The sequence below is a fragment of the Sorex fumeus genome, unplaced genomic scaffold, assembly GCF_029834395.1.
Source record: "Sorex fumeus unplaced genomic scaffold, SorFum_2.1 ptg000061l, whole genome shotgun sequence".
Taxonomy (NCBI): Eukaryota; Metazoa; Chordata; class Mammalia; order Eulipotyphla; family Soricidae; genus Sorex; species Sorex fumeus.
In genome coordinates, this window is record NW_026606118.1 from 41,230,752 (window position 1) to 41,243,489 (window position 12,738).

Here is a 12,738-nt window from a genome sequence, read left to right on the forward strand (position 1 = left end):
TTCAAAATTCAGAACTGGGCTACAAACTTCATATTCCTATTCCCAGTGGAAATCATTCCTCTATTAGTATTAGTAGATAGTAATGGTATATAGTAATACTATTAGCAGTACTAAAGTGTCTCTGATTTTCTAATTATATCACTAATTCATTCAACCTAAAGTGGGGAATGTCTTTCTCTGAAGTTTTTTTTTTTTCTGGACAGTAATTTGAACAACATTTTTATTATTTGAAATGTACCTCACCTTTACCTCTAAAAATCTCCTAATGTCATCTTTTCTAGAGCAACAGCCTTCTCGGTCTTCATGCCCTTCATTTGTACTTTCTCCTAAGCTTGCATTTAATTTTGCTGAAGTACAAATATGTTGACATCTTTCCCAGAGTGCTAGGAATATTCCAGGATAGGTACTTTATACGGGTGACTTTGAGTCTCAAAACAACTTATGAAGTAGTTTGATTTATCTCAGTATCCAGGTAAGAGAATAGAGATCTGTTGGTAACTATTGGAGATAGGTTAAGTGAATTGTCTCAGCTCACACACGTAGAGAGATTTTAAAATTATGTGTCTGATCTAAAATCCCTGTTCATTCATTACACCATAGTTCTACAGAATTCTCTGTCAATCTTTACTCCTGAAAGACATTGAGAAAGAGAATGAGGTAGGTAGTCATACTTCCTTTCACAGAAAAGGGAGAAAAGGCACAAAGTAAGCATTAGTAAGATAACACTTCATATACATATAGTGTTAATATTATGCAAAATAATTTATGCACATTACCTCATAGCAGGCATACTTATGGAATGGCGAATGGAGTAGCTTCAGGGCAAAAGCAGATTAAGGGTGGGGGGAGAAAAAAAGAAAGACAAAAGAAGAAAGTACAATGTAAGTACACAAAAAACTCCCTATTCACTGTTAAAGCAGCAATTTTACCATCTCACGCATTCCCTGCCCACCCCACAAGATGTTATTTGTTTTCCATTGGGAAAGATAGGCCACCATCAGCATCCGAAGGTGGTTGCATATTAGTCTACTTCTGGAAGGTTCTCAGGGCCCAGGAAATCTGAGAAGAATGTCTGGATTCCCCTAGGTGAACCCCAGCAGCTTGTGAGCTTCCTCTCCAGAGTCCACCTCCTTTCTCCACTCCCTTTTCCTGTTCAGAAAGACAGTTAAGAGTAAAAGGCAGGACCCAGGATATATAATCAGGCAGCAAAAGTCAACTGTTCCATGTGGAGAAATGCTACAGAGTAGTGGGAAACAGAGTAGTAGGAAATTTACTCAGTCTAACATGAAAGCAGCACCTTCTGCAACCGTTCTAGAACATCTGCTCCAATATCCACATTTCTGAGAAATCTGGAAGCCCACCCTTCACACCTTACTAATCCTAGTCACCGACTTGTCTTCCTTCTGATAGATTAATTAGCTATTATAACCAGTTGAGTTCCAGAAATAAGGATAGATCTAGTAAGAGGGTGGAGCGATAGCACAGCGAGCGGGTAGGGCATTTGCCTTGCATGCAGCCAATTGGGTTTGATTTCTCCGCCCCTCTCAGAGAGCCGGGCAAGCTACCAGGAGTATCCCACCTGCACGACAAAGCCTGGCAAGCTACCCGTGCCAAAAGCAATAACAAGAAGTCTCACAATGGAGATGTTACTGGTGCCCGCTCCAGCAAAACAATGGGAGGACAGTGCTACAGGGCTAGTAAGGGGGAATGTGGCCCACTTCTCCAGCCAAGTGTACCTCCATCATATTTCCAACCCAGTCTCCGCTTTCTCTTCTCCCAAGAAGGTAATAAGGATCAGACTTGCCACCCTTACCCATAGCTATCCACCAATGTTATCAGCACGAGCAGCATAGCAGTAGGACTCAGCAAGGAAAGGACAAGAAACTCAGGGTATACAAATGATCTTTCCCTCGACATTCCATTTATCAACAATAATCAAATGTTTCCTAAGAAATTACACTGAAAAGAATTACTGAAGAAATTCATCAGCAGGGCTGGAGCTTGGAGGTGCTTGCCTAGCATGAGGCTGTCCAGGGTTTGATCACTGGTACCACAAATGGTCCTCAAGCCCCATATGATGCACCAGGGAGTGATTCCTGAGCACAGACTCAGGAATAAGCCATGAACACTGCCACTGTGGTCCAAGCATCCCCACCCCCATCAAATAAATTATCAGCACTATTAATCTATTGGTTTATTACATACAGGCATTTTTAAAAGAAAAGAATCCCCCATGCCAACTTGCCCAATATATATGTATAGTAAGAACCCAAAGAAGAGGCTTAATTCAGAGCTGGAGTCTGACATTTGCACACGTCCTAACACATGTTTTCCAGTAACCTTTTTCCTCTTCAGTCTCACAAGGTACAGAAAGTTGAAGCTGAGCCATCTGGAGAAGTAATACTTATAAGAATTCAGAAAAAAGACACAATCTAGAGAAAGTAATCTTTTCCTTTACTCTCCTTTCTAAATATCTATTTTAAAAATGCAATTCTCTAGTTCCACTTTCTTTCATTTTGGTTCTAAGGAACTCTGCTAATGTAGGAAGGAATCATGCAAAGAGAATAAGAGATTGTGTAGCACGTGAACGTAATGTAAATGATTCAGAAATGAATTAAATATGCGTTTAAACATATTCAAAGGTATTAGGTGCCCTCTGATCTCTCTGATCAGACATATCTGCAAGCAAAGAGATCTTTTATTTGGGTTGCAGTATACCCAGAGTGGGAGAGAAATGGGGGCGGGGGGGTTAGGCAAGGAACGCTTACCCAATGGAATGAGACCTTCAGCCAAAGCAGCCCAAGGAGAAACAAGAGCAGAGTTAGCACACCAGGATGCAAAGATATAATTGCATGCTCCTTGAGCACTAAAGTGAAAAGTAGGTATCTCCGTTCACAACTCTCTAAGATACTGACTTTCAATGTGCCATACTTTAGTAACTTGTTACTCGGTACACAACTATCATTCATATGGATATACAGAGTTGGTTGAACTAAAATTAAATTATCATCCCCCTGCAAACATTTCATTGCTACCAGATCACATGCAGTTTGAATAAATTCACCAGAATATTTCCAGCAGATATCATATAATTATCAAAATGATTTCAGATACCATATAATTATCAAAATGATTGCAATAGCTTGCATGTCTTCAAAACACATTCAGGAAAATGACTTCATTTCACTTCACGGAAAGATTTTAGTTAAGTAGATCTTAACTTCAGAAATGGAGAGAGGGAACATTTTTATGACTGAATTGTGGGTTCTGCACCTAGAGGGTTAGATTGAAAGTTCTGGCTTGAAAAAGAGTGCCTTTAAAAAAAAAAAAAGAAAAAAACAGATTAAAGAAAATATGAGAGGGACCATTTTTCTTCGTAGCTATCGGAGTTGTGATGACAATCTTTTTAAATAAATTTAGAAATTTGTTTCCAGAATGCACAGAAGAATATCATAGCCAACTAACAAAAATATGGAACAATGACACTTCCTATTTTTTTTGTTTGGTGAGGGGTGGGGTGAGAGGCATCCAGTGGGGCTCAAGGCTTACTCTCAGCTCCATGCTGAAGGATCACAACTGATGGTGATTAGGGGACCATATTGCAATGCTAAGAACTGAACCAGAACTTGCCAGTGTACAAGGCAAGTGCCCTAACTTCTGTATCACCTCTTCAACTCCTATAATAATGACACTTTTAAATCCAAAATAATTCAAAGAAAAACGTCTAATGAAAGTAAAAATTTCTCTTGGGGCTGGAGCACAGAGGGTAGGGTGTTTGCCTTGCATGCTGCCGACCTGGTTTCAATTCCCAGCATCCCATATATATATCTTGAGAAAAATTTAGCTCTGTGTACTGCAAACTCTACAAAATGCTATAGGACCATAATCATGTATCTTCCATGAGCAATTCTCATCAGAAGAGAGAGAATGGGGTGGCCTATCGCTGCAGCATCTTCATCATGCAGCATCATTTTTTTTTGAGTGTTACATAATTCATCAGACCCAGGGTTCTTTTAGACAGGTACACTAGCATTCAGATCCCTCCCATATAACTGTGATTTTTCATGGAACAGCATTCAATAAATTACATGAGCTATTCAACATTTCACTATAAAACAGGCTTTGTGTTAGATGATTTTCCCCAACTATAAGTTAATGTAAGCAATTTATGGAAGGCTAAACTAAGCTCTAATGTTTGGTATTAAGTATATTAAATGGGGTTGGAGTGATAGCACAGCAGGTAGGGCATTTATTTGCCTTGCACGCAGCTGACCGGGGTTCAATTTCCAGCATCCCATATGGTCCCCTGAGTACCGCCAAGAGTAATTTCTGAAAGCAGAGCCAGGAAGTAACCCCTGTGCATTGCCAGGTGTGACCCAAAAACAAACAAACAAAAAGTATATTAAACACATTTTTGACTTGATGATATTTTCAAATCAGAAATGTGTCACACCCTGATAAGCTCAAGGTAAGTTTAAAATATTCTAAATCAGTGGAGTTCATGCCCAATTCAATCAGCTTAATCAATGGCTGAATAAATAGCAGTACTCCTACATCAAAAAAAAAATTCTAAATCAAAAGAGCAAGACATATAGTAAGATATGAGGACACAACTTCATGATCAAGGGAGATTGGTATAAAAAATTAGCAAGGTATCTTATTGCTGGGGAAATAGCAGGAGCCCACAGTTCACATGCAGGAGTCCTGGGTTTGATCACTGGCTCTGTAGTATAAGGGACAACTTCTAAGCACCAAAACAAGCAAATAAAGATTATTTTAGACATCCATCAACATTAGCCACATAAAGTTTCTGTGAAAAGTTTTAAAACAATATGTTAGGAAGATCAAGAGATAGAAAATGCTCCCATTTCCTCAAAAAGTTAAGGGCTTAGCATCATTCCCAGAATTTCTCCCACAGTACCTCATATCTCCAAATTTCTTGCTGATGGCTGTCCCCACATTGCTGAAAGCTGCAGTAGCCTTCTGCCCTGCGTGACTCAGGGTTTCATGTGTTTTCTTGTAGCTACAAGTAAACAAAACAATTGTAAGACATAAATTATAGATACCTTGATAGGCCATAAAATATTCATTGTCACATCCTTCTCTTTTTCCTTTAGAATTTCCCAATCCTAAGCTATTTAGAAAAGTTGATTCACATAAGGATTTGTTTCTACCCATTGTTTGGGGATGCTGAGTTGATTGCCACTGATTCAGAGTTAAAACCAGACCAGTTAAAACTAAATTTGAATTGAGGAAATATAAGGACAGAGTTGACTGTACAGCTCTTTAGTCTCAGGTAGTAGATTTCACCTAAGTGAAAGGATAGCATCCTTAAAGTTATCCTTAAGTGTATTAACTCTGTGAAGAGACAGCTGTCAATAAAAATTCTTGCTGCCAAAAGTAACACAGAAGTTAGAAAATGCAGATTTCAAATAAAAATTTAAATTTCTATGGCTAATGTAGGTAAAACTAATCAGAACTATGAAAACTACAAATAGATGTCCTTCTCGGAGAGCCTATCAAGCTACCGAGAGTATCCCGCCCACACAGCAGAGCCTGGCAAGCTCCCCGTGGCATGCCAAAAACAGTAACAAAAAGTCTCCCAATGGAGACGTTACTGGTGCCCACTCTAGCAAATTGATGAACAATGCGAGGACGGTGCTACAGTGCTGCCATGGTACAAATAGATATTTAACTTAATTTTCAAATGCTTACAGCTGGGAAAAAAAGAGGTCATGTGATCTTAGAATAATATAGTGACTTTTTCCCTGTTAGTTTTAGGAATATATGCCACAATGATACACTCATAATCTTATGTCAGCTCTACACTAACTCTTCAAGGGCAAGGAAATGATTCATTTTTATGTCCCGAGAATCTGGCCAGGGATGCTGGAGAAACTCAAAAAATACAGTTAGGTGAACGGATCATCAAAAAGATGCTCCTTCGGGTCTTGGAGCTTGGATCAAGGCAATATGAACAGAGAAAAGTGGTCGATTACAGAGATGAATAGACTTAATGTATGGTAAGTGGCAAGCAGAGGACAAGAAGACTGTCCTAAGGTTTCAAGTATGGTGACAGGAAAGACAGTGATACATTCAAAGGGCTGAGAAGTTTCTCAGCAATTTAATTATTGTGGGAAGCAAAACGTACCTAACCAGAAAAAAAAATCAACGAAATTTTTTAATAGATTTTTAAAGCTAATTATTTAATAGACATATTTTCTTATAATGCAAGGTCTCCCATATGAGTTATATCACAGCTACCTAAACTCTTAGCCTGGAACACCGACATGTATATGAGTATAAAATGTATGAAACCTTGGAGACAATGTTATGCCACATTAAATCAGTTGTATAAGGAACTTCTTCTGTCCCGTTGCCACCCCCTCCACCCATATTCCACAAATCATTTAACCCTACATATTGTATCAATCTAAGGAAATACTTTGAAACATGCCATTGGTCTTCCTTGGGACTTAAATGACTTTATTACTATGTACGTTCTATTACTCTTTTTGTTAGCCGAGAGGCATGAGTCTAGAATATTATCAGCACCACATATTATTGACTTACTCAATACCTGCTTTCCAAGAGTTAACAAAAAAATATTTTTGCATCTAGATGATAGCAAAACCAAATATTCATTATTAAACAAATATGTCCTAACAAACACAGAAAGACCAAGAGCCAAGAAGAATCAGGTGACTACAGCAACAAATGAAAACTACAAATAGATGTCCCTCAAAGGAAGCTGGGAGTCAGACTAGAGAAGGGGAAGGTAGAACTCAGATGTCTCTGGGTCCAGCGACAAAGAAGAAAGGAGCAGACAGGGGAGATAAGCAGTTCTTAGGAAGTTAGCCTCACTTTCTCTCCTGCAACAGTACAATAATGTCTATTATTCATAACTTTTACCTTTACATTTTATTACATTATTTTAGGCTTTAATTAAATTAGGGAGAAACTTGGATGATGTGAAAATGCAGGATTTTAGTTGGTTTACATATGAAATAAAATATGAACATCCTTTTTAAAAAATAGCACTGAATTTAAAGGCTTTAAGCTAGCACTACATAAAGTCCAGAAACAAGGGAGAAAATCAATCAGAATATTAAGATTTTAGTGTTGTGTGGTCTTGAAATGGCATGTGCTGAGAATTTCTCAGGAGAAACCTTTACAAAGCCACATCCTGAGCACTTGGATTAACTGAACTTGAAATAGTCTTTAAAAGCAGGATTTAAGTGTAATGATTTTTATCCTTAAAAGCAGAACTTTTTTTTTTACAAATAAAAATGTAGACTTCCTATTCCAATTACAGTTTTAGTGTGCTGATGAATGTTTTATAAAATGGCAATTTAACAATGGAACTAGATCAATGAGAAATGTATTTTTCAAAAGACAGCCCATACCAGCTGGAAGTGTGGAAAGCACAATTCTATGCAGAAGAAAATACTCTGTGATTCTTAGGATTAGGCTTAGTCCAGGATTTTTACTTTCTACCGCATTACAATTCTAAAGAAATAGTAAAAAAAAAAGTTCTTTTTATGTAAAATTTTCTTATGTATTTTGGCAAGCAAATAGAATAACTAATTGCACTGTCCTCTGCCCTCCCTTTGTTCATTGGTTTGCTCAAGCGGGTACCAGTCACATCTCTATTTTGAGACTTATTGTTACTGTTTTTGGCATATCAAATATGCCACAGGGAGCTTGCCAGGCTCTGCTGTTCGGGCAGAATACTCTCGGTAGTTTGCCAGGCTCTCCAAGTAGAGCAGAGGAATGGAACCTGGGTCAGATGCATGCAAGGCAAACGCCCTACCCACTGTGCTATCACTCCAGTCTAGAATAACTAATTAAATAGAATAACTATTTAAATAGAACAAATAGGAGACAGTATTATCTTTGGACCTGCTTTTTTATATATAGTTGATAGCCACTCTACTAAGGGATTCTAGTACTTCATCCATTAACCAGATCTGAAATTTTTCTACCATCAGTCCATTTGCCTTCCCTCACCTAGACAACCACAAGTGCTTCCTAATCAGCTCCCTGTGTGTCCCCTACCTCCAGAAATTCCATTCTCGCTCACATTGGCCAGTGACCTCCATTAAAACACGAAGTCCTACACGTACACACTATCCCAATCCTACAATGGCTTCTCATTTTACTCTTAGTAAAAGCCAGAATCTTACAACTACAACATGCCTGCAAAAGCTCCTCCACAAGCCCCTTCTTAGCACTCCTCCCTTTTCCTCCTACTTACTCAGTGTGCTCCAGCCACCCTGACCTCTTCAGGGTTCTGCAACCTTGCCAGGCCTCTCCTGCTTTAGGACCTCTCTCCAGCTGTTCTGCGATGGCATGCCATCAAATGTGGTGGCAGAAACGCCCGACTGAAATGTAAACACCTCACTTTGAAGAATTAAGACCTAAATATGTAGCACGCGGAAGGAGTGTGAATGCCTTCCTTTGTTATCTGTCAGTCAGATGAGAAGCCTCTTGAGCTTTGGCCAAGTTGTTGTCAGCAGAATTCAGCTGGGCTCCAGGGGATGACAGTGGCAGAGATGGAGATGGCAGAAGAGTGAGTCAAGGAGGCAGGAGGAAGTCTATTGGGCAGCCATCCAGTCTGATGCAATGGGAACCAGGAATAACTCAGTGGTAGAGTGCCTGGATGAGCAGGCATAAGGTCATGAGTTTGATCCCCAGCACCACCCCACATACTGAATGTGATTCTGGTGACTCTTTTGTTAGGGATTCCCAGAACCAAAACTGAGTGTGTGACCCTAGCAAGCACATCAACCAAGTGTGTGAGCACCACAACCAAAGCTAGAATACCTATATAAAATTATGAGACAGTGGCCAGAGGGAACATACGAAGGTTAAGGCATTTTTAGCTGACAAAGTATAAAGCTTAAAGTGCTTGTGGCTGTAACGCTGGTTCAAATTCTCACCCTTTTGATCAAGCCATGGAATTCAGTACTGAGCTTATACTACCAATATTCAAACCCGTTTTTCAACCCCACCTTTTCAAATTATGGCTTAATAATTTTTGAATAATGAAAAACAATTCAAATACCAACCTTCTGATTGACTTGACAACCTCAAAATTTAAATGGCAATGGTATTTAGCATTTTAGATTAGGAATGCCTCTCACTTGAAACTAAATATGTTACAGCATCTCTTTCTCATAAAATTGGTAAAGAAGGAGATGAATACAATTTCCCTAAATCAAAGAAATACTACAATAACCTCAGGTTTCTATCAGTTGTGCTGTGGGACGCAGAAAAGGTAGGTGTCTGGCTTCAAAATGCTATTCTTGTGCCCCAATGCTCTGTGTCACACAATCCCTCTTCACAAGTCTTTCCAAACATCTTGCCCAACACGTTGCAATTGTACCTCCCTTCAAATCTGGGGTGGCTGTCTTTTTTCATGTATATCTCTGTAACTTATCTGAACATTGTGAGGGCAGAGAGCACATCTTGTTGATCATCTCTGCCTCCCTTCTGTCTGAATAAAATGGAGGAAGAACCAAAAGGCGTTTGATTCTTAGTCTTCAGTCCCAGGTGCTCTCAGGCATTCACTGTGTGATGTTTCTAACTCCAGAGACCAGTGGAGGTCTGAGGTGACTGAAGGAAGATGGACCTTGGGTGCTGTAAAGTGACTCAGCAACTGTCACTTTGGGAATCTTTCACTGCACAGTAAGGGTCCACTTGGCCCAGTGCTAAATTTTCTTTTAGCAAAGGTTCAACTGTGACAGCAAATAGCAGTTCCGTTATGCATATATGTGTTGAAGATGATCACTAGAGCTTTTGAGTACAAGTAAATTTATTTTTCAAAGTTAATAGGAAAACAGACCTTCATATTTAGAAATTCGGTTTGATTTGAATGGACAGTTGCTTTAAAAAAATAGCTTTATAGCTTCTCCCTGCCCTGACGAGACCCCAAGTTGCCACCCATGAATGGCTCCTCCAGTTTCTGAACGGCCATGATCCCAGAGGCACACAAAACAATCTTGGAACCCAGTGGTTTCTGACAGAAATGCTTCTGGAATGTAAATCACGCTATGGCCCCGTGCCACCCTGGGTGGGAAAGGGTGTTGTCCCTTCCACCTTTTCCCCTTGGCAATGGCATGGGGACCGCCATCTTTCAGAGCCTATGGGACAGAGAGGTACGAGCTTGCAGTGACAAGACATGTGGGGCCTCATGGGATGGGAGGTGGAACTGGCCCTTCTCCCCACCCCAATGAGACACCGAGTTGCTGCCCATGAATGGCTCCTCCAGTTCCTGAACGGCCATGATCCCAGAGGCACACAAACCAATCTCGGAACCCAGGGGCTTCTGACAGAAATCCCTCCAGGCTTAATTACTAAAATATCAGAAATTCAGACATCATATGCTCTTCATTATCAGCAATAAAAAAACAAATTATCAGGGCTAGAGCGATAGCACAGTGGGTAGGGTGTTTGCCTTGCACACAGCTAACCCAGGTTTGATTCCCAGCATCGCATATGGTCCCCTGAGCATAGCCAGGAGTAATTCCTGAGTGCAGAGCCAGGAGTAAGCTCTGTGCATCTCCAGGTGTGACCCAAAAAGCCAAAAAAAATTATCTAATGATGCCTTTTCAGCAGGTCTGATTGTTGGGGGGAAATTCCAAATAATAATGGTGGGTCTTTTGTTGAAAAATTGAATGTAATCAAAGTAGAGAGAGAGTAAAGTGGAAATCATCTGCCACACAGGCAGGGGATGGGGTGGGATGTTGGGTATACTGAGGTTCTTTGTGGTGGAACATGTGCACTGGTGAAGGGAAGGGGGTTTGATCATTGTATGACGGAGACTTAAACCTGAAAGCTTTGTAACTTTTCTCACGGTGATTCAATAAAAAAATTTAAAATTAAAAAAAATAGCTTTATAGAGGGGGGGGAGAGAGAGAGAGAGGGAGAGAGAGAGAGAGTAAAGGGGCTTAAGGCACTGGTTTGGCATGTTGCCAACCCTGATTCTTGGTGCAAATTCCAATTCCTGGGAGAACATCTGGGTTCCCAGATGCAACCCTTGAGTGGGAGCCTAGAATAGCCCCTGAGCACCTCAGGCTCAATTCCTTCCCTCCAAAGGAAGCTTTATTGTTATATAATTGACAAAAGCATAAGATACCATGATGATTTGTATATTCACTTTGTGAAATAATCCTTCCTATCTAATTAATTCCATATATGTGTGTATGTGAGAGAGAACACTTTTACTGTCAACAAATTTCAGTTATACAACATATTAAAGATAGTCGCCAATTATACATTAGATCCTCAGGTCCTTTTCACCTTACAATCAGACGTTTCTATTCTAACCAGTCTCTCCTTATTTTCATGTCCTCCAGCTTCCAGTAATTACCCTACACTCTGCTTCCAACACCAACACTTTTTAAAAAATAATTCTAATTGATTGATATTATGTGGTCTACAATATTGTTAATAAATGATTTCTTAAGCACATAATTTCAGTACCATCACCAGTATACCTCCCTCCCTCCTCCAAGGGCCGAATGTCTCTCATTTCAATCTGCCCCCTCCCCAACTCAATTGTGTGGATAAGTTCTCCTGTTGTGTTGATTTTGGCCCTTAGTTATTATCATGCTACTATAATTTAACTTTTCATTGTTTGGATCCCACATTTAAGTGGTACCATATGCAGCAGTAGTTGCCCTTCCCTGCTGAACTAATTCCACATAACACATTGTCCTCCAGGTACACTTAGGTGGTCAAACACAGCATGATTTTCTTCTTCTTTTTCTGGTCTGAGTAAAAATCCAGTTCTCTCTCTCTCTCTCTCTCTCTCTCTCTCTCTCTCTCTCTCTCTCTCTCAGGTTATTCCTCTTACCTAGTTCTACTATTTTGAAATTCCCACTATTTTCTAACACAGCTAAATGAAGAAAGCATGTTGTCTTCTAAAATGTTTTAACTCTAATATTTTTAATTTTACAGACCCAGAATATATTTTAAAGTATGAATATATTTTCTGTTATGGGATTTAAAAGAATACTACTTTACTGTTTTAAGGAATTTCATGATAGATACAAATATTTACACTTAGTTCCTTCTGAAGTTTCTCTAAACATGTTATTAATATATAGATAAACCATTTGGATCAATACAAGAAGAATCAAAGCCAGAGCAATAGTTTAGTGAGTAGGTCATTTACTTTGTACATGGCCAACCAGAATTAGATTCCTGCTACCATATATTGGTCTCTAAACCAACCAGGAGTTATCTCTAAGTACAGAGTCGGGAGTGAGCCCTCATCACACCAAGTGTGCACCCTCTCCCCCCGCAAAAAAGAGAGAAAAAATCATTTTTCTTACTTGAATAATAAGCCAAAATAAGAATCAAGAATTATATGCAATATAGGCTAGGCTTTGTATTTTTTACATTAGGTTGTATGTTTGTTTGTATGGGGAATCGGAGGGCAGTGGTATCACTTATACTTCTGAACTCAATGTGCCATAACAGACTCCTCATAAAAAGAGAAAATACATATTATTAAGTCATAAATCATAATGGTCTAGGAGTCTTAGAAGCACAACTTCAAAACATTGTGGTGCTTACAACAAATAATTACAAACGAAGTTTATATGCATTGTGTGTTTTTAAAACTTTTGAATATTATTAGAGTTTTACTTCTCTTTTTTTTAGGAAAAGCCATTTAGCTTTTACAAAATATGTAATGGTTTAAATTTTTTTTCTAGATTCTTCTCTCCT

General features: G+C 39.2%; 1 protein-coding gene across 5 annotated transcripts in view; it reads right to left on the reverse strand.

Moving 5' to 3' along the window:
• Positions 1–12,738, reverse strand: part of TPD52L1 (TPD52 like 1) — a 107,907-nt gene that overhangs the window by 8,156 nt on the left and 87,013 nt on the right. For 2 of the 5 annotated variants that reach the window (XM_056126071.1, XM_056126074.1), the window contains exons 4-6: positions 4,922–5,023; positions 2,769–2,783; positions 777–815 (exon numbers count right to left, since the gene is read on the reverse strand). In XM_056126071.1, the coding sequence (XP_055982046.1) occupies positions 777–815; positions 2,769–2,783; positions 4,922–5,023 (156 nt within the window). The remainder of the gene's footprint in view (positions 1–776; positions 816–2,768; positions 2,784–4,921; positions 5,024–12,738) is intronic. The other 3 variants (XM_056126073.1, XM_056126075.1, XM_056126076.1) reach the window with 2 other exon arrangements.